The sequence below is a fragment of the Rhinopithecus roxellana genome, chromosome 1 (genome assembly GCF_007565055.1).
Source record: "Rhinopithecus roxellana isolate Shanxi Qingling chromosome 1, ASM756505v1, whole genome shotgun sequence".
Lineage (NCBI taxonomy): Eukaryota > Metazoa > Chordata > Mammalia > Primates > Cercopithecidae > Rhinopithecus > Rhinopithecus roxellana.
The window spans coordinates 135,796,628-135,822,118 of record NC_044549.1 but is presented as its reverse complement, the minus strand read 5'-3'; the positions used below and the strand labels follow the sequence as shown (position 1 = coordinate 135,822,118).

At 39.4% G+C, this 25,491-nt stretch overlaps 1 protein-coding gene across 3 annotated transcripts; it reads left to right on the top strand.

Moving 5' to 3' along the window:
• The first annotated feature begins 903 nt into the window (after nt 1-903).
• ACTL6A (actin like 6A) lies at nt 904-25,454 on the top strand. Of its 3 annotated transcripts, XM_030931800.1 has the most exons (15): nt 1,307-1,566; nt 2,069-2,183; nt 8,290-8,366; nt 8,533-8,707; nt 11,892-11,992; nt 12,907-13,004; nt 14,740-14,834; nt 15,137-15,243; nt 15,337-15,426; nt 19,208-19,269; nt 19,466-19,580; nt 19,710-19,790; nt 21,816-21,911; nt 23,878-23,964; nt 24,973-25,454. In XM_030931800.1, exons 4-15 carry the CDS (start codon nt 8,557-8,559, stop codon nt 25,051-25,053), a joined length of 1,164 nt encoding a protein of 387 aa, XP_030787660.1. In that variant the 5' UTR covers nt 1,307-1,566; nt 2,069-2,183; nt 8,290-8,366; nt 8,533-8,556; the 3' UTR covers nt 25,054-25,454. The 3 variants fall into 3 exon arrangements, with proteins under 3 accessions (XP_010372176.1, XP_030787660.1, XP_030787661.1); XM_010373874.2 differs by lacking the exons at nt 1,307-1,566; nt 2,069-2,183 and adding an exon at nt 904-1,139; XM_030931801.1 differs by lacking the exon at nt 2,069-2,183.
• The last annotated feature ends 37 nt before the right edge of the window (nt 25,455-25,491 follow it).

Below are 25,491 nucleotides of genomic sequence, written 5' to 3'. Positions count from 1 at the left end.
GGATAAAATAAATTTATTTATTTTTATTTATTTATTTTTTGAGACAGAGTCTCGCTCTGTTGCCCAGGCTGGAGTGCAGCGGTGCAATCTCTGCTCACTGCAACCTCCAGCTCCTGGGTTCAAGCGATTCTCCTGCCTTAGCCTCCCAAGTAGCTGGGACTACATGCGCGTGCCACCACGCCCAGCTAATTTTTGTATTTTTAGTAGAGACGGGGTTTCACTGTGTTGACCAGGCTGGTCTCGAACTCCTGACGTCGTGATCTACCCGCCTCGGTCTCCCAAAGTGCTGGGATTACACGCGTGAGCCACCACACCCGGCCTGAAATTTTTTTTTTTTAATTGATTTTTTAAATCGTTTTTAAAGCGCTACCTAGGTTTAGCTGGGATAATGCATCATTTCATTCTTCTTTTACTTATTAATAACCATTTTAAAAATTGCAAGATCCTATCAATTTGTCTGATTTACTGAGTCCCCTATCCCAAAGTGGAGCGCAAAATTTTTATTTCTTCAACCTAAAAGTTAGTTTAAAATACTTTTTCTGAAGAAAAAAAGAAAGAAATCCGCATTCCCCACAGTCACTGGACAGGAATCTCAGCAGTGGAGACACACGTTCAATTTCCAGAGGTCTACCTTCCCCTACCCAGGTTCCCGCCGCTCCTCAGTGCCCCGCCTCACCTCCGAGGCCCGCCCCCAAGCTTCCCTCTAGCCTTCCTCCTTCTTCTCCCACTGCCTCCGCCCACTCTCTCGCCTACCCGGGAAGCTCCGCCCGCTTTAGCTCCGCAACCCAACTCCTTCTGTCGGGCTGTCGCTTTCCTCTTTCCCCGCCCCCATAGCTGCCTTCGACTGGCTAAACCTGCTGGGCCGCGGCGCGGATGCGGCGCAGCCGCATTCTGATTGGCTGAACGTAGGCCTGGACCCTTGTGATTGGCTAGTAAGAGGAGCCAGCAAGTGTAGCTGAGCTCCGGGGTGTGTGGACGCCGCTTTGTTGCCTGAGGGGGGTGGCGGTGGAAGTTAAGGGAGTCAGGGGCTATCGCTTCTCGGGACTCGCAGTCGCGGCCACTGCAGTCACTTCTCCAGTTAGCCCTTAGGGTAGGGGTCGCGCCGGCAGCAGCCATGAGCGGCGGCGTGTACGGGGGAGGTGAGTGAGTGCGGCCGGAGAAGAGAGCGCGCGTTTTCGGCGTGTGGGGTTTGTAACCGCCGCTCCCAGCCCTCCCCTCCCCGGCGTTCCCTTCCGGTCTCCCCCTCTCGGGACCCCGGCCTCCCCGCCCCGTCCCCGCCCCACTCTCTGCCCGCCCCCGGAGCCCACCAGGCTCGGCCAGCGCCTCGCGCGCCCTGGAGTGGCGGCTGTCTGTGGCCGGTTCCTGCCTCTGCCCCCGGAGAAGCAGGGTTTTGGGATGCACGCTCGTTTCTCTAGAGAGCCTCGGGGCTGGGCGGGAAGCTCAGTCCAGCCAGCCGCCGGGCCCCGGCTTGGGTTACCGCCCCAGGGTCGCATCTCCACGAGTGCCTCCTGGACTCGGCTGTGTCGGGGCGCGTGTGCGCGCGCTTAAACTTGGAAGGTCCCGGAGGTTTGTAAGCATGGACGGAGGGTTCCCAGAGCGTCTCATAGGTGGCAAAGCGAGCCTCAAGCCGTAGAACTGACTAGGGAAGCGGCGGCCACTTAGGGTACTGCCTCCTCCCTGTCTGTGCCCCATGCGCTAGCTGCCTCACCTTTCAGTAACTCCTGCCTGTTCGTTGGCTGGGGAGTCTCCAGAGTGACTCGTGGGCGGGTCTGTTTGAGATTAATTCAGGAGCACGTGTAATTTAAGGATGCCCAGAAAGTTCGCCGGGGGTCCTAGGCGTCTTGTTTTTTCACTTATCCTTGATGAGACTGTGGTGTGGCAGAAAGATTACCAGGTGCGGGGGGTTACAGACCTGGGTTGAAATATCCGCCTCACTCACTGTTGAGCGCTTTGGTCTTGGGCAATTTACATAACTTTCCAACTTCAGGCCTCATTTATGGAATAATTCCTAGCCGATGGGGGTGGGCGTGAAGGTTAAATGAAATAATGTTACATTTGCCACTTAAAGTCTAGTCCATGGACCAGCAGTGTCAGCATCACCTGCAAGCCTGTTAGAAATGCAGAATCTCACGCGTCATTCAAAATCTACTGATTTAGAGCCTCCATTTTTGCAAGATCTGCAGGTGAATCAAAACACTGATACATATAATTAATGTTTTGGGTTGTGTTTGATGAGTTAGAGACCCAGAAAACAAATCCAGACTATTGCTGTTGTTGCTGTGTCTAGTAGTGATGCTGTTTCTATAAAGGATGTAATTTTACAGGTAAGATACAACAAAAATAAGATTTTTCCTTCATGTTCCCCAAGAAAATCACATCACCACTAAACTTGGAAGGAGAAAAACATTTAAATCCTCAAAAAAGAAAAAAGGCCTTTTTAGTAGAATAGAGGTTCAATTCTTTTTTTTTTTTTTTTTTTTTTTTGAGACGGAGTCTCCCTCTGTCACCCGGGCTGGAGTGCAGTGGCCAGATCTCAGCCCACTGCAAGCTCCGCCTCCCGGGTTTATGCCATTCTCCTGCCTCAGCCTCCCGAGTAGCTGGGACTACAGGCGCCCGCCACCTCGCCCGGCTAGTTTTTTTGTATTTTTTAGTAGAGACGGGGTTTCACTGTGTTAGCCAGGATGGTCTCCATCTCTTGACCTCGTGATCCGCCCGTCTGGGCCTCCCAAAGTGCTGGGATTACAGGCTTGAGCCACCGCGCCCGGCCGAGGTTCAATTCTTGAGGATTTTTATACACTAGAAATTGCACCCTAGGTTTTAAACATCCAGAACTCTGTGGTTCTTTCTACTAAGCCCCCTGCCTCCCATTGCCACTCTCCTACTTAGGGTTCATGGGGCTTGATTTTTAATGAAGCAGGGTACAGGAATTAGATGTATCTCCCATCCTGAAAAAGGAACAGATGTAAAATTCTAAGAATTTAGAGTCTTAAATTAAACTTCCACCATATCCGGTTTACTAATTAGGACAGGAAAATGAGCTGATATGTTGGATTTTTTCTATTTCACAAAAATGTTTTTTGAGCACTATGTGGCAGGTATAGGCTCTTGTCATCAAGAAGTTCAGTCTTGTAGATGAGTCCGTTAGGTAAATAGACACCATATTTCACTGATTCTTAGTTGTACATTTTTCCCACATTTAAACAGCTGAAGTTGGAATATGTCTTTTTTTTTTTTTTTTTTTTTTTTTAATAGAGACGGGTCTTGAACTCCTGAGCTCAGGCAGTCTTCCCGCCTCAGCCTCCCAAACTGCTAGGATTACAGGTTTGAGCCACTGCCCCCAGCCAGAATATGTCTCAGTAGTGCTGGCCTGGCAGAGTTTTAATTGCCATATTATTTTCTTAGTGATGCCGGAAATAGTGGTGCATCATGTAGTTGATAGCATCTTATATTGATCAGAAATGGTAACTGTAATTCAATGAGAGCTGTTCATTGATAACAATATGTAGAAGGGGCCAGGTGCGGTGGCTCACACCTGTAATCCCAACAACTTGGGAGGCCGAGGCGGGCGGATCACTTGAGGCCAGGAGTTCAAGATCAGCCTGGCCAACGTGACAAAACCCTGTCTCTACTAGAAATACAAAAATTAGCCAGGCATGGTGGTGCATGCCTGGAGTCCCAGCTACTGGGGAGGCTGAGGCACAAGAATCACTTGAACCCGGAACTGCACTCCAGCCTGGGTGACAGAGCAGGACTGTATCCAAAAAAACAAAAACAAACATATATATATTTACATATGTTATATATATTTATATATAATTTCATATATATAATTTTTATATGTTATATATATTTATGTTATATATTATGTATTTATATATTTATGTTATATGTTATATATTTTTACATATGTTATATATATATAGTGCAAAGGTAGTTCAGAGAATAGAGTTATTGATTCCATGTGGTGGAGTCAAGGGACTTTACAATAGAGGTAATGGGATGATGGAGGAGGAGTGGAAAGGGACAGCATATGCAAAGGTTAGCTGAGTGACAGAGTATGTGGTGTGTTCAGGAGATGACATATTACCCAGTAAGTTAGTGTATGAGGCAGGAAGTGAGACTGCTACCAGATATTGCTACGCCTTGAATTTCAACTGGCTAGAGTGATTTAAATTTTATCAAATTCAGTGATGAGAAACCACGGAATGATTCACCCCCTTATTTTTGTTGAAGGATTTATGTACCAAAATAATGACAGTTACAATATTGAAAGATCACAGTGCAGCAGTTGGAAGGGTAGATTTAAGAGGCAAAGAGGTGGAGGCACAATATCTGTAGGGAATTGTAGTTTCCCTGTTGAGATAAGAGCTTGATTGAAGGCAGTGGCAATGGTATTTAAAAGGAGGGGATTTGAGAAATACTTAGCAGAAATATTTGGCAGAACTTGAAAGATGGAGGTGTTCACAACAACTCTCAGGTTTTTGCCAACGTGTACTGTGGTCAGCAATGTGTTAGGCAATGCTGAGATTAGCAGTGCTTCAGATGTGTTGAATTTGAGATACCCATGAGACATTAGATACAATTATGTTGATGTACAGTAAAAAGTTCAGGATATGGATCTAGACATTGGTTAGAGCTGAGAGAGAGAGAGAGAGAGAGAGAGAGAGAGTGTGTTTTGAGATTGGAATTACCAGTATTTAGGTAGAAGTTGAAGCTATAGGAATACAGTATATTACCCAGGAAAGGGTAAATTAGGGAAGGGGCTCCTAACATGGGGTTTGTGGCCTTCCCAAAGTTTCCATGGTAGAACTATATTTTATTATAATTGGTTTCTTTTATGAACATTTAAAAACATTCTAAGAAGGGATTCATAATTTCCTAAACTGTGTGTATTAGTTTGTAGGTTGCCATAATAAAGTACCACAGTCTGTGTGGCTTAAACAACAGAAATTAGTTTTCTCACAGTTGTGGAGGCTAGAGGTAGATCTTAGTGTCAGCAGAGTTGGTTTCTTCTGAGGTCTCTCTCTGTGCGTAGATGGCTATCTCCTCCCTCTGTCTTCACATGGCCTTCCCTCTGTACAAGTCCAAGTCTGAATTTTCTGTTTTTGTTGTTGTTGTTGTTGTTTGTTTTTTGAGATGGAGACTTGCTCTGTCACTCAGGCTGGAGTGCAGTGGCACAATTTCAGCTCATTGCAGCCTCCGCCTCCTGGGTTCAAGCAATTCTCCTGCCTCAGCCTCCCGAGTAGCTGGGACTACAGGTGCACACTGCCACGCCCGGCTAATTTTTTGTATTTTGGGTAGAGTTGGGGTTTCACCATGTTGGCTAGGATGGTCTTGATCTCCTGACCTCGTGTTCCGCCTGCCTCTGCCTCCCAAAGTGCTGGGATTACAGGTGTGAGCCACCACACCTGGCCCGAATTTTCTCTTAAAAACATCAGTTATACTGGATTAGGACCCAATCTAATGATTTCATTTTAACTTAATTACTTCTTCAGAGATTCTGGTTTCACTGGGCATGGTAGCTCACATCTATAATCCCAGCATTTTGGGAGGCCAAGGTGAGTGGATCACCTGAGGTGTGGAGTTTGAGGCCAGCCTGGCCAACATGGTGAAACCCAGTGTCTGCTAAAAATATAAAACCTAGCCAGGCTTGGTGGCCAGCAGATGTAATCCCAGCTACTCAGGAGGCTGAGGCAGAAGAATTGCTTGAACCCAGAGGGCGGAGGTTGCAGTTAGCGGAGATTGTACCATTGCACTCCAGCCTGGGCGGCAGGAACGAAACTCTCTCTCAAAACATTAAAAAAAAAAAAAAAAAACAGAATAAAGACTCTGGTTTCAAGTACAGTCACATTCTGAGGTACTAGGGGTTAGGATTTTGACATAGGAATTTTAGAGACACAATTCAGTCCACAACACTGTCACAAGGGTCCATAACACAGAACAGTTTAAGGGTTCCTAGTGCAGGGCAAAAGATAAATCCTTGAGGAACAGAAGTTGAAATTTTTGGTTAACTATACAATTAATTCATTTAATTAGGATATCTCTTTACCCGGCATTCTGGTTAATAAAAGTATTAAATGTTATCAACTCCTGTTCATTGCTATACTTACCATTTGTACTCAAGTTTAGGTGCTGTGGTGAAAACAAATACAGTGTTCTCCTTTTAAGGATCCCCTAGTTTCTGACAAAATAATTTGGACCAGAGAATTTTACAGGGTTGTGTTAATTATCTTGAGAAATGTAACAAATACATAAACTTTCTTTTACATTAGCAATTTAAATGTGTCTTTGTTTTATTTGAGTCAAAATGAAAGGCTGGGTGCGGTGGCTCACACCTATAATCCCAGCACTTTGAGAGGCCAAGGCAGGTGGATCATGAGGTCAGGAGTTTGAGACCAGCCTGGCCAATATGGTGAAACCCCATCTCTACTAAAAATACAAAGATTAGCTGGGCGTGGTGGTGCGCATCTGTAGTTCCAGCTGCTTGGGCGGCTGAGGCAGGAGAATCAGTTGAACCCGGGAGGTGGGGGTTGCAGTGAGCCGAGATCATACCACTGCACTCCAGTCTGGGTGATGATATCAAGACTGCGAGTCCAAAAAAAAAAAAATCATTCTGCAAAGATACTGTCTCTTAACTGATATTTGCAAAGTAATGGGTTTACTTTTAAAATTTTTAAGAAGTTTTTGAAATATTTTAAGCATACTAAAAATATATAAATATAAAAAATATATAAATATATGTTTGTATGTGATATTACGGTAATATTACTGTAAGTTTGTATGTAATACAATACTATATTCACCAGTGAGATTAAATAGATGTCATATTTTGCCATATTAATACCTCAGATATTTTAAGAATAAAAATGTTAATTGATACAGATTTCCTCTCTCTCACTTCTTCAGTTCAGGTAACCACTGAACTGAAGTTGGTATGTAACATTCCCAGACCCCATGCGTATTTTCTTTTCTTCTTCTTCTTTTTTTTTTTTTTTTTTTTTGAGGGGTGTGTGTGTGTGTGTATACATATATAGTTTTTTGGTAACTAGCTTTTAAAACTAAGCGTTCTTTTAGATTTATTGATGCTGACATATGTAGATCTAGAGTGTTCATTTGAACTGCTGTACAGGATTCCATTGTATGAATATACTATTGCTTATCTATTTCACTACTGAGAGACCGTTAGATTATTTCTGCCTTTTCCTATGGCAAGCAGTGTGTCAATTATAATAGCAGCTTACATTTAATGTGTGAGTTTTCTAAGACTTCATATACATGAAAACATTTAATACGTTTAATCATTAGAGCATCTTGTGAGGTAAGAGCTATTATGTATATTTTACATGTTAGGAAACTGAAGCAGAGAGGTTAATAAATTGCTTAGTTCTTGTAGCTATTGAACATTCTTGTACATGTCTCCTTGCAACCTGTATGAGAGAGTGTCTCCAGAATAAATAAGTGTAATTCTATGTGTGCACAATTTCAACTTTAGTAGATATAACTAAATTGCCCATAGTGGTTTTCCCACTTTGGATAATAAATTATAGAATCACCCTAGTTGATGGTGGAGGGAGGTTACTGGTATATTTATTAGCCTGGTTCATTCACCTCAGGGTGATCTATGGCTAACTGCATCCCCTCTGCTAAAAGTCACAGCTCCTATCAGGTAGCCCCCCCCATACAACTTTCTCTCCAGATTCTGATAACAGTTATTTCTTCTTGTTTCTTCAGTTTGAAGAATGGCAATGGATCCATTATTATTAGTTATCATTATAGTACTCGCGTACTGTACTGTTCCTTCTGGTTGTCCGTATTTCACCTTTATCTTTGCAAATAATTCCCTTTAATAAGTAAACTCAAATTACCCAGTTTTAGTGTACCATTTCTTAACTGATTGAACCTCTACTGAAATACGGTGTATGACTTGTTATATTTTAATTAAATGATTCTTTAAGGTGTATTTGAAACTAGGTTCAAGTGAGTAATAATATGAATATAATTGGGTTGAGTGCAGTGGCTCATGCCTGCAGCACTTGGGGGATGCTGAGGCAGAGGATTGCTTAAGCCCTGGAGTTTGAGTCCAGCCTGGGCAACATAGTGAGACCTTATCTCTACAAAAAATTTTTAAAAATTTGCTGGGCGTGCTGGCATGCATTTGTAGCCCCAGCTACTTGGAAGACTGAGGCAGGAGGATTGCTTGAGCCTAGGAGATTGAGGCTGCAGTGAGCTGTGATTTTCATGTGATACTTCTGCAAGCTGTTAATGCTAATTAACTTTTAATCTTTTCAGATGAAGTTGGAGCCCTTGTTTTTGACATTGGATCCTATACTGTGAGAGCTGGTTATGCTGGTGAGGACTGCCCCAAGGTAAGTGTAAAGTTAGAGTTAATTGGATATGTAGAGCTATTCATGTAAATTAAATTCATGCAGAAATTCTAATTTAAAACAAAATATAATAAAATACATTAGTTGGGGGAAAAATGCCTCCTTGATAAAAGGTGAAACTTGTATATCATATTTCTGACTCTTACAGGTGGATTTTCCTACAGCTATTGGTATGGTGGTAGAAAGAGACGACGGAAGCACATTAATGGAAATAGATGGTGATAAAGGCAAACAAGGCGGTCCCACCTACTACATAGATACTAATGCTCTGCGTGTTCCCAGGGAGAATATGGAGGCCATTTCACCTCTAAAAAATGGGATGGGTAAGATGTGTTCCTCATGGAATTGATTATGGAGTGTACATGTTACAGTTTAGATATAAAATAGTAGCTTCCTATAAGTTGAACATCAGCCATGGTTTTTTTTTTTTTTTTGTTTTGTTTTGTTTTTATTCCACAAACTGATTTCAGACACTGAGAATATAAAGATACATAAGAAATGTTCCTTTTCCTTAAAAGCTTAGTTAGGGGAAATAGATATATGTATATATACAAATAATGGTACACTGGGGTAAGTGCTACAATATAGGTATATGCAATGAGCAATGGGATTAGAGAGGAGAGGTATTTTACTGTAGTGTTGGGAGTCAGTGATGGTTTTCACAAAGGAGGTAACTTGTGATGAATCTTGATCAATGAATAAGAGTTAGTCTGGCTAAGCTGGGTAAAGTAGAGGGACCAGCATGTGTGAAGGGATGGAATTGTGAAAGAAGCTTATGTGCTTAAAAATGTAATACAATTAAGTATGGTTGCAGCATTGGGCTCATTAGGGTCAGTAGCAGGAAAGGTAGGCAGGGAGCAGTCATAAAAGGGCTTGTAAACTATCCCAGGGTTGTATTAAGCTAGTTACTAAAGGATAACCCCAAAGGAATTTAAACATGTGATATGCTCGTATTTGCCAGCTGGAAAGATTAATAGTAATATGTAGTCTAGATTGGAAGGAGACACTAGAGACAGAGATCAATAAGGGAGGTAAGAGTCCAGATGAGAAATGAAAAAGGTTTAAACTCTTACATAATGCTGGTAGAGATTCTGAAGGGACTTTCAGGGTAACCAGGAAACAAATGGTACTAAACGATCGAGGGAGTGAAAGCAAGAGAGAAGTTGAAAAAGTTTCCTAGATTTTTGGTTGGAGTAACTCTGAACAGAGAGTACCATGTATTGAGATAGGAATAGAAAGGGAAGAAGCAAGTTTTATGGTTTTAAAAGGCATAGTTGGCCATGCGCAGTGGCTTGCGTCTGTATAATCCCAGCACTTTGGGAGGCTGAGACTGCGGGTGGATTGCTTGGGTCTAGGAGTTCGAGACCAGCCTGGGCAACATGGTGAAACCCCATCTCTACTAAAAATACAAAAATTTGCCAGGTGTGGTGATGCATACCACCTGTAATCCCAGCTACTCAGGAGGCTGAGGCATGAGAATCACTTGAACCCAGGATGCAGAGGTTGCAACTGAGATCCCATGACTGCACTCCAACCTGGGTGACAGAGCGAAATTCTGTCTCAAAAAAAGAAAAAGAAAAAAGCGAGGTTATCAGGGATACTCCAAATCACTCTCAGGTTCAGTTACTCACCAGCAAGACTCCTCACAGGACTCAGCATATGGTTGTATTCACAGCTAAGATTTATTGTACTGAAGATTCAGATTCAAAACAAAATCGACAAAGGGAAAAGGGACAGGGGATGATGAAGTCCAGATGCAAGCTTCGGAGAGTTTTCTCGCAGTGGGAGTCACACAGGATGTGCTTAATCCCTCCAACAACAAGTTACAACCTGTGTTATCTTCCAGGAGAACTCTGAAACTCAGTACCCAAGGATTTTACAGAGGGCTGGTTATGTAGGTACCATCTACCTGGCATGTAACAAAATTTTAGATTCTCAGAAGGAAAGCAAGTGTTCAGAACCAACCACATTGTACAAACAGTGTAGGTATAGCGAGCTACTCTTACCATTTAGGGACAAGTTTTATATGAACATGGGGAACTGTTGGCCAATCGTGTTTCCAGACACCAGCTAAGAGTGAGCCTTACAAGCAGGCCTTTCTCAGGCTTGCAGTGTTAACTCTTTCATGTATAGTAAGTAAATGGGTTCACTGAGTTAAAAATGCTTAGAACATCCAGGTGACAATTCTGTAAACAGGGGAATAAAAGGTTATAAGAAAGATTTTAAGACATGGAGTTGCGTTTTATTACTCTGAAAAAATTTGGAATATGAGAAGAGAATTGAAGATGGAGTTCTTAGCAAAAAACTTGTATATTTTAACCAATAGAGAATAAAAGGTACCCTTGAAGGAGAATGAAAGGGAACAATTAGGAATGTAGGAAAAAATTCAGGGGAAGAGTAAGAAAAGAAAAAGTTTCTGGAAGCATAAAATTCCATTTATTCTCAGTGTTTTCCGCAGTGACATCGAAAGCTTTACACTGAGAAAGAAGTTAAAAAAATCCAGGTGGGCCTGTGGAAATATATAATTAATGACATTTTTTCTTTGGGCTGCGACAGGAAAGTTTGTAAACTCTTGTGAAGGCAATACTGTCATAATTTAGAGAAGACAGATGAGATTAAAAATGTTAAGTATCCATGAATTTGCCTAGTAGAAGGTCATTCGTGACTGGGGGCAGTGGCTCACACCTGTAATCCCAGCACTTTGGAGGCCGAGGTGGGCGGATCACCTGAGGTCAGGAGATGGAGACTAGCCTAGTCAACATGGTGAAACCCTGTCTCTACTAAAAATGCAAAAATTAGTTGGGCATGGTGGCGGGCACCTGTAATCCCAGCTACTTGGGAGCCTGAGACAGGAGAATTGCTTGACCCCAGGAAGCAGAGGTTGCAGTGAACCGAGATTGCGCCATAGTACTCCAGTCTGGGCGACAGAGTGAGACTCCATCTCAAAAAAAAGAAGGTCATTAATGACTTATGTCAGTAGTTTTAATGGAATGTTTAGGTGGAAGCCAAATTGAAGACGGATGTTCTTCTTTGAATTTTTAACATGTCTTTTAGTCTTTTTCCAAATAGATTGTAAGTTTTTTTGAGTGTTGGGTCTAGACCATACAAATCTTTGTATTTTTTTTTTTTTTTAAACCCAGCAGTAGTATCATTTAGAAGGCCATATAATTCTTCTGTTCTTCCTGTTACCATTCTGATCACATTCTAGGTCTCTAATGAGTATTTATTGATTTGAATAACATTTACTTGGTATTTTAGGTCTGTTAGATTAATTACATTTGGGACAGGTCTGGGGGCTGGAGGGACCAAAAAGAAGTTCTATATATCTAGAAGACAAAGGTAATCTTTATATATATATAAAGTACTGTGGTATGAAGTTGATCTGTAAAAATAGTAGGTTCTGTATAATAAGGTATTAATTGTTAAGTCACAGAAACAATTTCTCAAAATACGTTGTATTCATCTTCAACTATGCATTGTTTCCAAGTTACTAATCTTATATTCTAGTTGAAGACTGGGATAGTTTCCAGGCTATTTTGGATCATACCTACAAAATGCATGTCAAATCAGAAGCCAGCCTCCATCCTGTTCTCATGTCAGAGGCACCGGTGAGATAAAGATTTTCTTTTTCATGTTTCTGTAGTTGTTTTTTTTTTTTTTCTTTTTCTTTTTTCCTTTAGTTTTCTACTCATTTGATGAATATTTTTCTTTAAAGAGGCATAGAAATTCATATTTTGAATTTGAAAATTAGGGAAAGGGGTTAATTTTTTAATACTATTGTAACTTTCATTTTACTATTCTGATAAAATATGCAGAGAACAACAAAACACACTAATGAATTCTTGTGGTTATTTATGTATTTCTAGGGATTTAACATTTTATTTCCTAGGACTGCTTCCCATTTTGAATTACGAATCATTTCTTGTGCCCCAAGGGCAGCGTATATCTACTTTATTCAAGTTTCCAAGAGAGAATTGAGATGTTGAACAAGGGCTGGAAATTTCTGGACCAAAGTCTCTTGTGAAATACATTTGGTACATAGACAGAAAGGTCCCAGAAAGCAAGCATAATGGTCATAAATTATCAGTATCTTATTGTTGCTAACTTGTTTCTTTTATGAATACCATCTATAAGTGGGAGAATTTGGTGGTCTAAAATTCATACTTAGGATTTGGATGACCATATTTACTCTTTAGATTTAGTAATATGTTTATAAGAATCCTGATTTCCTCATATGTGGAAAAGTCTGTAATTTCTAGAATTTATAGAAGCAATTTTATTATTAAAGAATTTTAATTCCTATCTGATTGATTTATTAAATTTAATCTACATCTAAAGAAATACAGAGGTTTTGTTTTATTTTTGTGAGATATTATTATGAAAGATTATTTCCCATGGTATTTTTTGCTATTCTTAATGTTTTATTTCTTTGTTAAATTAATATAGTGCTTAGATTTTATCTGGAGATAAATCAACTTTTTAATTCTTAATAACTTGCATTTCTTTTTCCCCTCTTCTCAAGTGGAATACTAGAGCAAAGAGAGAGAAACTGACAGAGTTAATGTTTGAACACTACAACATCCCTGCATTCTTCCTTTGCAAAACTGCAGTTTTGACAGCGTATCCTTGAAAGAGTAATACCTTTCCTCTTGAAGTATATACCATACTACTGAATGTGATAACTCTGGCAGAGGACATAAGCCAATTATTGCTTGTTCAGAAGTTGTTTTTTTTTTTTCTTTTCTCTTGCTTTTTAGCTATTCATCTTTTGGTGTTTCTCATTAGAACTGATGATACACTAGAAAGTATGAGGGAAATAAAGTAACACTCAAATTCTGAGTGTTAAGACGCTTTTGTTTTTAAGAAGGTGCATGTGGATAGAAGGCAATATTTTAACCAGTTGGCTTAGATGAAATGAAAGATTGCCATTTTCTCCCTCCCTTCCAATATCACAGAAAACTGGAAATTGGCTATAAATTCATTCCCCTTCAAATTTAGTCAGTCATCAAGTCCCACCTATTCTTCCCTGCTATTTGCTTCTCTCTGTCCCACTGCCACAGCATTAGGTGGAAGCTATTTCCAGGATTACTGAAGCACATTCTCTTGTCTGCCCATTCTCTACACTGTTGCTCTAATAATCTTTCTATTTTTATTTATTTATTTATTTATTTAGTAGAGGTGGAGTTTCACCATGTTGCCCAGGCTGCTCTCTTAACTCCTGGACTCAAGCGATCTGCTTGCCTCGGTCTCCCAAAGTGCTGGGATTACAGGCATGAGCCACCATGCCCAGCCTCTAATAATCTTTCTAAAGTACTAGTCCGCTTTAAGCCAGAGTCGTCTTCTACATTTCTTCCTTTTACTTTCAGACCGTACTGAGGTGCTTGCAGTTCTCTGACCTCGCTGTGTTCTCTTGCCTCCTGGTCTTCCCACATGCTCCTACTCTTGCCCATATTCCCTTCCCCAGAATTTACAATTGGATATCCCAGGAATAGGTTTCTCTTTTACACCACCACCTTCCCTGGGACATCATGAGCTTTTCTTTTTACAGCTTTATTGATCATCTACTTCATTAAACAGGATAACCTTCAGGGAAAAGGCAGTTTTGGTGCACCATTATGTGTCTACTGTGTTAAAGGAATTTTAGTGCCAGGTGAGCAGCCTCCCTCTTTCCTCCCTCCCTCCTTGTTAAGCACCAGACTTAGTAGACACCTAATAGATGCTCAGTAAATATTTGATGAATGAGTGAATGCCCCTACTCCTAAACTTCAGTTTAGTATGTTCAGGTAGTATAGGCCTTCTGCAGCACAGAAGTGTAGAAAATGGGATCTGCCAATATTCACCAACTATGGAATTCACCTGGCATAGTTTTCCCGCCCATTGAGTTAGAGGAGATAGGAACTGCCATATGGCTTTGCCAAACTGCTGAAACAGCTCTTCTTCAATGCTATGTGAGAATGGTTATAGTCCCTAGCTCAGTTCTCACAACCTCCCACTGTTCTTACCAAGTTTCTGTACATTTTGTTAAATAAATGCATCTCAGTTTGTTGTAAGCGCTTTGATCAGTCTCCAGAGACTTTGAATGATTATGTTAATTTTGACCAGCTTAATAGTAGCTGTTTCTAGGATAAAGGTTTCCCTGAGTTCCTGATACCTCCATTCTGGAATTCCTGCCTCTTGCTATTTGTTCTTAAGCCATAAATATTATTTTATACCAATCCCTAGATTCACTGTAATACATTTTTAACTATGAGGTATATGTTTAAGAAATAGTTTCTGAAATGTAAGAGCCTGCCCTTTACAATAAACATTATTTTAGCGGCCTTGATACTTTCTTTTCCTTAATGTTTTAAACTAGATTTGCTAATGGTCGTTCTACTGGGCTGATTTTGGACAGTGGAGCCACTCATACCACTGCAATTCCAGTCCACGATGGCTATGTCCTTCAACAAGGTAAATGTATTTAACCAGGATACACTGAGATGATTTTAGATATTATGAGGATGCACATAATGAAATAAAATGATGAGTAGCACTTTTAAAGCATATCAGTTTCTGAATAAGATTTTTTTTAAATATGTTAAAAATCTTTAGTATATAATGTGTATTTAAAACTGATGTATTGCTTTATTTATGTGTTGAAGGATAGTTCATTTACCTGAAAAGTTATTCATATAAATACACCCGTAGGGGAAATTCGTTCTAGGAAGTTTGGACTTAACTGCTGTCTTAGCCTTGTCTCATCTGTTTCATAGGCATTGTGAAATCCCCTCTTGCTGGAGACTTTATTACTATGCAATGCAGAGAACTCTTCCAAGAAATGAATATTGAATTGGTTCCTCCATATATGATTGCATCAAAAGTAAGTATTGAATTTTCTTTCTAGAACTTACCTCTAGCTCCCCCACCCCTATGAAATCAACTCCGTTAACCTAGCATCTCTTGGTACTCTCAGGAAGCTGTTCGTGAAGGATCTCCAGCTAACTGGAAAAGAAAAGAGAAGTTGCCTCAGGTTACGAGGTCTTGGCACAATTATATGTGTAATGTAAGTAACCCTCATTCTCTTTACAAAAATGTTACAGGCTTTTTGCATGAGTATTAAAAAAAAAAGTTATATATAGGCTGTAAATCCTTGAGTAAAATATGAGCACTTTATATTTTCAAGCTCTTTTTTTTAAATTACTAAATATATTTTGAAGATTAAATAGAGCATGATCTCAGGATTACACTCTATATTTTTAATGATACTTTACTAACAAAAGAGCTTTGCTCTGAGAGGCATGCTTTTCATATTTGCCAAATATCTCTGCAAATCACTACATATTCACTTGGATTACTATGGTGAGACCTGGAAGGAATTTTGATTTTATACTATTCTGAACATTTTTGACTGAGAAAATGGTTTTAGGTTTTGGAGAGGCCTACTAGTATGTCTCAGTTATGTTCTGTTTCCCAGCATTAGTCAGCCATATAAAAAATGTGTTTTTGTTCAGAACAAGGAACCCATGAGAGATTCTCTACTAAAAACCCATCTCTGAACATATGGCTTACTGATGGGGAAGAGGTTAGTAAAACAACCTGACACCACAGATACACCTTAATTTCTTTTTGTTTTGTTTAAAAAAACTTATTTTAAGTTCAGGGGTACATGTGCAGGTTTGTGATATAGGTAAACTCGTATCACGGAAGTTTGTCGTACAGATTATTGTCCCCCAGGTACTAAGCCTAGTACCCAATAGTTATTTTTTCTGCTCCATTCCTTCGTCCCTTAGGGAGGCCCCACTGTCTGTTCCCTTCTTTGTGTCCATGTGTTCTCATCATCTAGCTCCCACTTGTGAGAACATGCTGTGTTTGGTTTTCTGCTCCTGCATTAGTTTGCTAAGGATAATGGCCTCCAGCTCCATCCCGGCCTCCAGCTCCATCCCAGTTCCTTCAAAAGACATGATCTCATTCTGTTTTTTTTTTTTTCACTGTATAATATTCCGTGGTCTGTATACCACATTTTCTTAATCCAGCCTTCCACTGATGGGCATTTAAGTTGATTCCATGTCTCTGCTATTGTGAATAGTGGTGTAGTGAACATACGCATACATGTGTCTTTATGATATAGTGATTTATATTCCTTTGGGTATATACCCAGTAATGAAATTGCCGGGTCAAATGGTAGTACTGGGCCAGGCATGGTGGCTCACGCTTGTAATTTGAGAGGCTGAGGTGGGTGGATCCCTTGAACTCAGGAGTTAGAGACCAGCCTGGGAATCATGGCAAAACCCTGTCTCTACAAAAACAGAAAAATTATCTAAGTGGGGCCAGGTGTGGTGGCTCACTCCTGTAATTCCAGCACTTTGGGAGGCCGAGGCGGGCAGATCACCTGGGGTCAGGAGTTCGAGACCAGCCTGGCCAACATGGTGAAATCTCATCTCTAAAAATATTAAAAAATTAGCTGAGTGTGGAGGTGGGCACCTGTAATCCCAGCTACTTGGGAGGCTGAGGCAGGAGAATTGCTTAAACCCAGGAGATGGATGTTGCAGTGAGCTAACATGGTGCCACTGCACTACTGCCTGGGCGACAGAGTGAGACTCCATCTCAAAAAGAAAAAGAAAAATTAGCTAAGTGTAGGGGTGTGCACCTTTAGTCCCAGCTACGTGGGAGACTGAGGTGGGAAAATCACCTGAGCCCTGGGAAGTCGAGTCTGCAGTGACCCTTGAGTGTACGAGTGCCCTCTAGCCTGCATAACAGAGTGAGAACCCACCTCAAAAAAGAAAAAAAAAAACAAATGGTAGTTCTGTTTTTAGCTCTTTGAGGAATTGCCACATGGCTTTCAACAATAGTTGAACTAATTTACATTCTCACCAAAAGTGAATAAACATTCACTTTTCTCTGCAGCCTTGTCAGCAGCATCTGTTATTTATTTATTTTTTTCGAGACAGAGTCTTGCTTTGTTGCCCAGGCTGGAGCGCAGTGGTGCAATCTCGGCTCACTGCAACCTCTGTCTCCCGGGTTCAAGTGATTCTCCTACCTCAGCCTCCCGAGTAGCTGCAACTACAGGTGCGTGCCACCACGCTCGGCTAATTTTTGTATTCTTAGTTGGCCAGGGTGGTCTCGAACCCATGACCTCATGATCCACCTGCCCCAGCCTCCCAAAGTGCTAGGATTACAGGTGTAAGCCACCGTGCCCAGCCCTATTTTTTTTACTTGTTTATAATAAATAGTAGCCATTCTGACTGGTGTGAGATGGTGTATCATTGTGGTTTTGATTTTCATTTATCTGATGGTCAGTGATAGTGATCTTTTTTTCATATGCTGTTGGCCACATGTATGTTTTCTTTTGAAGTGTCTGTTAATGTGCTTTGCCCACTTTTTAATGAGGTGGTTTTTTTTGTTTAAGTTCCTTATAGAAGCTGGATATTAGACCTTTGTTAGATACATACTTCGCAAATATTTTCTTATTCTGTAGGTTGTTTGCTTACTCTGTTGATAGAAATTAATGTGTATCCAGCAAAAGAAACTAAGAGTAAAATTATATGTCATAATTACTATGAGAAGGATCATATCTAACAGGTTTTAAAAAATTATATCATATGTATTTATATCATGTATATATCATGTATGTGTATATACATACACACACATATATAGATATATATATATTTTTTAAAGACAGGGTTGGCCGGGCACAGTGGCTCACGCCTGTAATCCCAGCACTTTGGGAGGCCGAGGTGGTGGATCACTTGAGGCAAGGAGTTCAAGACAGTTCAAGTCCTGGCCAACATGGTGAAACCCCGTCTTTACTAAAAATACAAAAATTAGCTGGGTGTGGTGCTGAGTGCCTGTAATCCCAGCTACTTGGGAGGCTGAGGCAGGAGAACTGCGTGAATACGGGAGATGGAGGTTGCATTGAGCTGAGATTGTGTCACTGCATTCCAGCCTGGACAACAGAGCAAGACTCTGTCTAAATAAAAATTAAATAAATAAATAAATACAGGGTCTCTCTGTCACCCAGGCTGGAGTGCAGTGGTGCAATTGTAATTCACTGCAGCCTCAAACACCTGGTCTCCCCCTGCCTCAGCCTCCTAAGTAGGGAGGACTACAGGTGCATGCCACCATACCCGGCTAATTTTTTATTTTGTATTTTTATAGAGACAGGGTCTCACTAGGTCTCACCAGGCTGGTCTTGAACTCCTGGCATCAAGCGATCCTCCTGTCTTGGCCTCTCAAAGTGCTGAGATTACAGGCATGAACCACTGCACCCAGCTCTGACAGTTTTTGCACCTAAAGATAAAGTATTTCGTGTGTGTGTATATGTAATATATGAGGAAAAATTAGGATTACTCATTTTTCCTAGATATTAGACAAGATTTTTCTAGAGATCGTGTTAGTTCACAGCATTTTGTTAAACTGTTTTATACTATGTACAGTCATTAAAAGTTGCGTAAAATGTGATGTATATGTACATGTGTATATGTAGGTAATGAAATCTTGCTTCTAATCTAGCTTATTTTTAAGAAGAAAGTGGTGTTCTGAAATTGGTTTTGTTATGCAGGACTGTGGTGCAGGGATTCCTGCACCTGCAGTTGTTTATCTCTCATCGTTTCATAACTGTTTTAACTTAAATGTGTGTAATTTACTGCTAATGCAAATGTTTAGAATTAGGTTTCTTGATACTCAGAATCTTTGTTAGGTAGATTAATACTGTTGAAATAATTTACACATCTAGAAACATGGTCCAATTTCATTCTGAAAAGTATTTAAAATATATTATAAAAGTATAGATTACAAAGATAAATCTCAACCTTGTTTGTTAAACTTTTTTCTTTTACTCATAGTGTGTTATCCAGGATTTTCAAGCTTCGGTACTTCAAGTGTCAGATTCAACTTATGATGAACAGTATGTTTTCTTATTTAAATTGTATACTTTATAAATGAGGACAGGACTGTTTAGAAAACATAGAAAGTACTTAATTGAATAATGTTTAAAATATTCTCACTCCCATTTTTTTACAAGTTGATAATTCCCTAGTAGTTTATAATTTTGAAGAGAATTATTTTTGTATTTTGTGTAATACTGTTTAACATGTTTTCAGAGTGGCTGCACAGATGCCAACTGTTCATTATGAATTCCCCAATGGCTACAATTGTGATTTTGGTGCTGAGCGGCTAAAAATTCCAGAAGGATTATTTGACCCTTCCAATGTAAAGGTATAAAAGCTTTTCATAATTAGCCTGGCTTTTCCTATATAGGTAAAGAGCTTTTGTGGCTAAAATGTTTTGGATATGCTTTACTGTATGAAGAGCCTCCATGTGACTACTTGTTTTCTTTTGTTGTAGGGGTTATCAGGAAACACAATGTTAGGAGTCAGTCATGTTGTCACCACAAGTGTTGGGATGTGTGATATTGATATCAGACCAGTAAGTGCCAGTCTTCTGTTACGGTTTAAAGGTACCTTTTAGGAGATTGAAATGCCCCCAAATCATTGTTAGGTTGACAGTGACCTAATGGTTGTCAATGTCATTGACTTTGAAGTTCATTTTATAACAGTATCTATAAAAAGATGAAGTACTAGAAAAAGAAAAATGTGCAACTCTAGAGCTATGGTGTCCAGTTTTGTAGCTACCCTCCACATGTGGCAATTTAAATTAAAATAAGTAAAAACATAAAACTCAATTCTTCAGTTGTAATAGCCTCATTATAAATGTGGCTAGTGGCTGCTGCATCAGATAGCGCAGATATAGAACATTTGCACCATCACAGAAAGTTCTGTAGACGATGCTGCACTAGAGATTTCCTGAAATGTGGCAAACCAAAATAGGTATTGTTGGTGATTTTCTTACAGATAGTACAACTTCTACTTTTATTTTTCAGGAAGGTGTGGTTTAAATGGTATGAGTAACTTTCACATGAAGTTTATTTTAAATGATCTTCATATTTTTTGTGCTTTGTCAGATTTTAAATACTAACTCCATATTATATACCTCACTCATTAACAGTGATAGGTTCTTGGAGACTGCAACTTTAAGTGAAACAATGTACAGTAAGTCCTTGAAGGACATTGTTTCAGGAAAAAGATTGGTTTTGTTACATGTCATTTTGTTGAAAGTCAGTTTCCAAGGTCATGTTGATAACATTGAGGACTGACTTTATCTTATTTAAACCCAATTCAGCTTCTCACCCACATACTGCCTAGATTTTGAATAAATTAATTTGCTTAAAGCATAGTGCTAATAGCTACTATGTTGTTCAAAAAAGGCTTTGAGTGGCTACGAAAATCATACTTTATTTTACCTTTATTTCACCTGGTAACCTGGTAGGCATGTGATGTTTCTAGGACAATAGTAATATAAGTTTGGGGTTTTTTTAGTGCAAATACAATTCTACCTTTGGGGGAAGGTAATTGAATTGAAGTATATTTATTGCAACAGTGATAACTTTGTTTTTAGTGAAATTTCTCCTTTTAACTAATGAGATACTTTTACATTCCATTTTCTACTTCAAAACTTAGATGATTTAGACATTTGAAAATACGTTTTAAAAATAGGAACTTATCCACTAAAACAGGTTGACATTTAACTTTTTCTGATGCATACATGCAAATTCAAAGTAAATATACTTATAAGTAGTAATTTATTTTTATTTGGGGAGGCCTTAGCATGTGTGTTTTGGAAAAGCTCCCATGTGCTTCTGATGTATACCTCTGCAAAAGAGAAAGGTATCAATCATTTTGGCCAGGAATATGTTCAGTTTATCATTGTCTGTCACAATCATAAAATAATCTGTCTAATTTTGAATATCCTAACTTCCAGATGAGCATTCTTTTTCAAAATATTTGTAATTTTAATTTTTGGCTGGCGGTTGCTATTAATATTTCCAGATGACCATTCTAAGATAAAGTCATTATAAAATGTACTTCTAATTAAATATTGGCAGCTATCTGCCAAAAAAATTATGATTTTTGAATTATTCCTTTAAGTTAGTGGTTCTTAAAACTTCATGCACATTAAAATAATCTTGGGAGTTAAAAACCATGCCTGCCAGGCACAGTGGCATGTAGTCCCAGCTGCTTGGGAGCCTGAGGCAGGAGGAATGTTTGAACCCAGGAGTTTGAGGCTGTGATACACTATGACTGTGCCTGTGAATAGCCACTGCATTCCAATATAGGCAATATAACGAGACCCTGTCTCTAAAAGTAATCTTGCCTGGATCCCATCCCCAGACATTTTTATGTAATTGCCCCTAGGAATTTGTGTTTTAAAAGCTCCTTAGATGAGTTGAATGTACAGCTAGGATGGAGAATCGATGGATTAAGCTATTAGGTCTATATAATAGTAAAACATTTCCAAAAAATGAAAGGGAAAATTGTAGTAGAGCACATTTGTAGTTGTATTTAAAACTTTTGGAAACATGTGGAACTGATTTTTCTTGTATTTTTATCCTAGGGTCTCTATGGCAGTGTAATAGTGGCAGGAGGAAACACACTAATACAGAGTTTTACTGACAGGTTGAATAGAGAGCTGTCTCAGAAAACTCCTCCAGTAAGTTCTGTTTGTTCTTTAATGGTATTCTTCAGTCATATATTTCCTCACTGATGGTGTCATTTTGTAGATAAGCATTCATTTTTCAATACATACATGATATTTTATATGTGCCTGGTATAGTATCACTAAAGTTAATACCCTTTAACCATGTTTTCCTAGTTGACATCTATTAGTTTCTCTTAAATTATTTGAATCTCATTTATTAACTTAATATTTAAATGTGGATAGTTTGCTAGGCCCTAGTCCCTGTACACCAAGGGCTCAGTCTACTAGGATGGTTAGACATGCAGAAAATGATGACTGTAGCGTGCTAAACAATTCAGTATGTCATGGACCAGGTGCTGTCGGGAACACCAAGAAGCCACTACTTAACTCGCTAGGAGTATCAGAGAATAGCCTCATGAAGAAGCTATAGTTTGAATGAATAGTTCAACTCATTACTAATTTATGAAAGGATATCTAGATGGAGGGAATAAAACCATTTACAAAAATATTAAGAGAAGATGGCTATGTTCCAGTAATTCGAAGTAGTTGGCTTCTAGTCTTTACATAAGTGGGGAAAGCAATATGGCTAGAAAGATGGATTAGTTTCCTAGAGCTGCCATAACAAAGTACATGTTGGTGGCTTAAAACAGAAATTTATTGTCTTATAGTTCTTGAGGCTAGAAGCCTCAGGGTGTCAGTGGGGCTATGCTGAATCTCTAGGGGAAAATACTTCCTTCTTCACAGGATAAAATCTAGCAGTGGACTGATGAGCTCTTATGTTTGTTTTAGAAAGATCAGTGGGTATATTGTAATAACTTTTAAGAGAATAGAAAAACTCGGTTTGAGAAGGTAATTTATATAGTACTTCAATAACAGAATGGCAGTTATAATCTTTTAACTTTAAATTTAAAATTTTTATTGGCTGGACGCGGTGGCTCATGCCTATAATCCCAGCACTTTGGGAGGCCGAGGCAGATGGATTATGAGGTCAGGAGACCAGCCTGGCCAACATGGTGAAACGCCATCTCTACTAAAAATACAAAAATTAGCTGGGCCTAGTGGCTGGTGTCTCTAATTCCAGCCACTCGGGAGGCTGAGGCAGGAGAATTGCTTGAACCCGGGAGGCAGAGGTTGCAGTGAGCTGAGATTGTGCCACTACACTCCAGCCTGGGCGACAGCACGAGACTCCATCTCAAAAAAAAAAAAATACAAAAATTAGCCGGACATGGTGGCACGTGCTTGTAATCCCAGCTACTTGGGAGGCTGAGGCAGGAGAATTGCTTGAACCTAGGAGGCCGAGGTTGCAGTGAGCCAAGATCATGCAACTGTACTCCAGTCTGGGTGACAAAGCAAGACTCTGGCTCAGGGAAAAAAAAATAAATAAATAGCAAAACTTCAAGTGGTTTTTTTGTAAGGTGTTCTGCACTAAATATTAAATTTAAAAACCCTTATTAGTGGTTACATATGCCCTAACAATGTCTATAAATCTGTATATTTAATAGTCTTTTAGCTTCCCATATAAAAGAATGTTTTACATATGCCACATTTCTATTATTAAAAGTGATATCTAAATATATAGGCACACAGTTGACATCTGCCTTGTATTTTCTAAATTCTTGGAGATCTAGAGCATACCTGAATTATAATACTAATCATTAGATTGATTGATTGTTTGATTTGAGATTTGTTATCCTATTTCAAAATTACTGTTATTTTAATCAGTGTTTGAACCACAGGGAGCCATTAAGAAGTGTGTCAAAATTGAATTTCCTGGCTGGGTGCAGTGGCTCATGCATGTAATCCCAGCACTTTGGGAGGCTGACTGAGATGGACGGATTGCTTGAGTGCAAAAGTTGGAGACCAGCCTGGACAATATGGCGAGCAAGACCCTGTCTCTATTTAAAAAAAAAAAGAAAAAAAAATTTCCTAAGTTGAGTCACAAGATTTGATTGTACTAATGCATATTCTTCTATTTCAGAGTATGCGGCTGAAATTGATTGCAAATAATACAACAGTGGAACGGAGGTTTAGCTCATGGATTGGCGGCTCCATTCTAGCCTCTTTGGTTAGTAGATGAGCTACTTTGTAAAAATGTTCTTACTGAATTATACTAAATTTAGTAAAAATACAAAAAACAATTCCAGTGCTTCATTTGTCTTTGCATTTTATAACTGTCAAATGAGCGGAGGACCTATTAATAGAATAACCAGTTTTATGTGTTCTGATATAACAAAATGCCTCTTTGCCTAATTAGTGGACATTTGTCAGCCTAATTTCAATGTCCCCTCTGAAACAGAGGTGGAAATATGTTAATGTATGCATGCCTCTTCTAATAATGCCCCCATTGGCACTGGTCAGGGCTTGTCTGGAATGCATTTAAAATCAAAACATTCCTTCTCAAGTTCTGGTCATTCCCCAGTTTACAGTGAGGTCTAGGAAGTCAGGAATTAGTTCTTGGAGCAAATGGTGAAGTCATGGTGCTGGGTGTAAGATGTTTCTTGGACTACCATCTGCCTTGAATAAGGAGAAAAAGTCCTTATACTTTTCTGCATCCTGGACTTACAGCATCCTCCCCCTTTATATACTGTATATATACACACCATATATACTGTTCTGGAATATGGTTCTGGAGGAGGACAGAAATAATCGAGTACTATTTTGGGAGGCGGGACTCTTAAATGAATTATTCAAAGTTTAGGAGTTACGAAAATAAGATATTAAAAGAAAAAAAGGCTGGTGCAGTGGCTCACACCTATAATTCCAGCACTTTGGGAGGCTGAGGCAGGAGGATCACATGTGCCCAGTAGTACAAGACCAGCCTGAGCAACATAGTGTGAGGCCCCATCTCTACAACAATTACAAATTAGGCAAGGTGGCATGCCCCTGGAGTCCCAGGCTGGATGTGGGAGGATCCCTTGAACCGAGGAGTTCGAGGTTGTTATGAGCTATGATCATGCCATTGCACTCCAGCCTGGCTGACAGAGCAAGACCCTCTCTCAAAAAAATAAACTAAGAAAAGCCATTTCTAGTAAAAAGTAAGGCATAATTATATAAATTTCTTTCCATTTTACAGGGTACCTTTCAACAGATGTGGATTTCCAAGCAAGAATATGAAGAAGGAGGGAAGCAGTGTGTAGAAAGAAAATGCCCTTGAGAAAGAGTTCCCAAGCTTCTACCTTCCTTTGTCACCTTACGTTTCATAGCTTTAGTATACTCAGGAAAAGAATGACCATCTTTTGTAGAATGTTTATACATTTTTGCATATTTCAATTTCCACTTAAATTTTTTAAAGCTTTAACTGGCTCTATAAATTAAGATAAGTTTGTGCTTTCCTTGAAATGCACTTATTCTTATTACAAGCATTTTATAATTTTGTATAAATGTCTATTTTCTCTAAATATTTTGCTTTCAGTAAAATGCTTTCCAACTCTGTTTAGTACATTAATTACCAGTGGATTGGTAGAATTGCTTTTTATTGACTAGTAAAAGTTACTGCCTATGCTTTTTACCTTAGGCTTATAGAATTAAATAAAAATTAGCCATTCCAGAAATATATTTTGGACTGTTGTGCACTGTGACTTACTACTTTAAG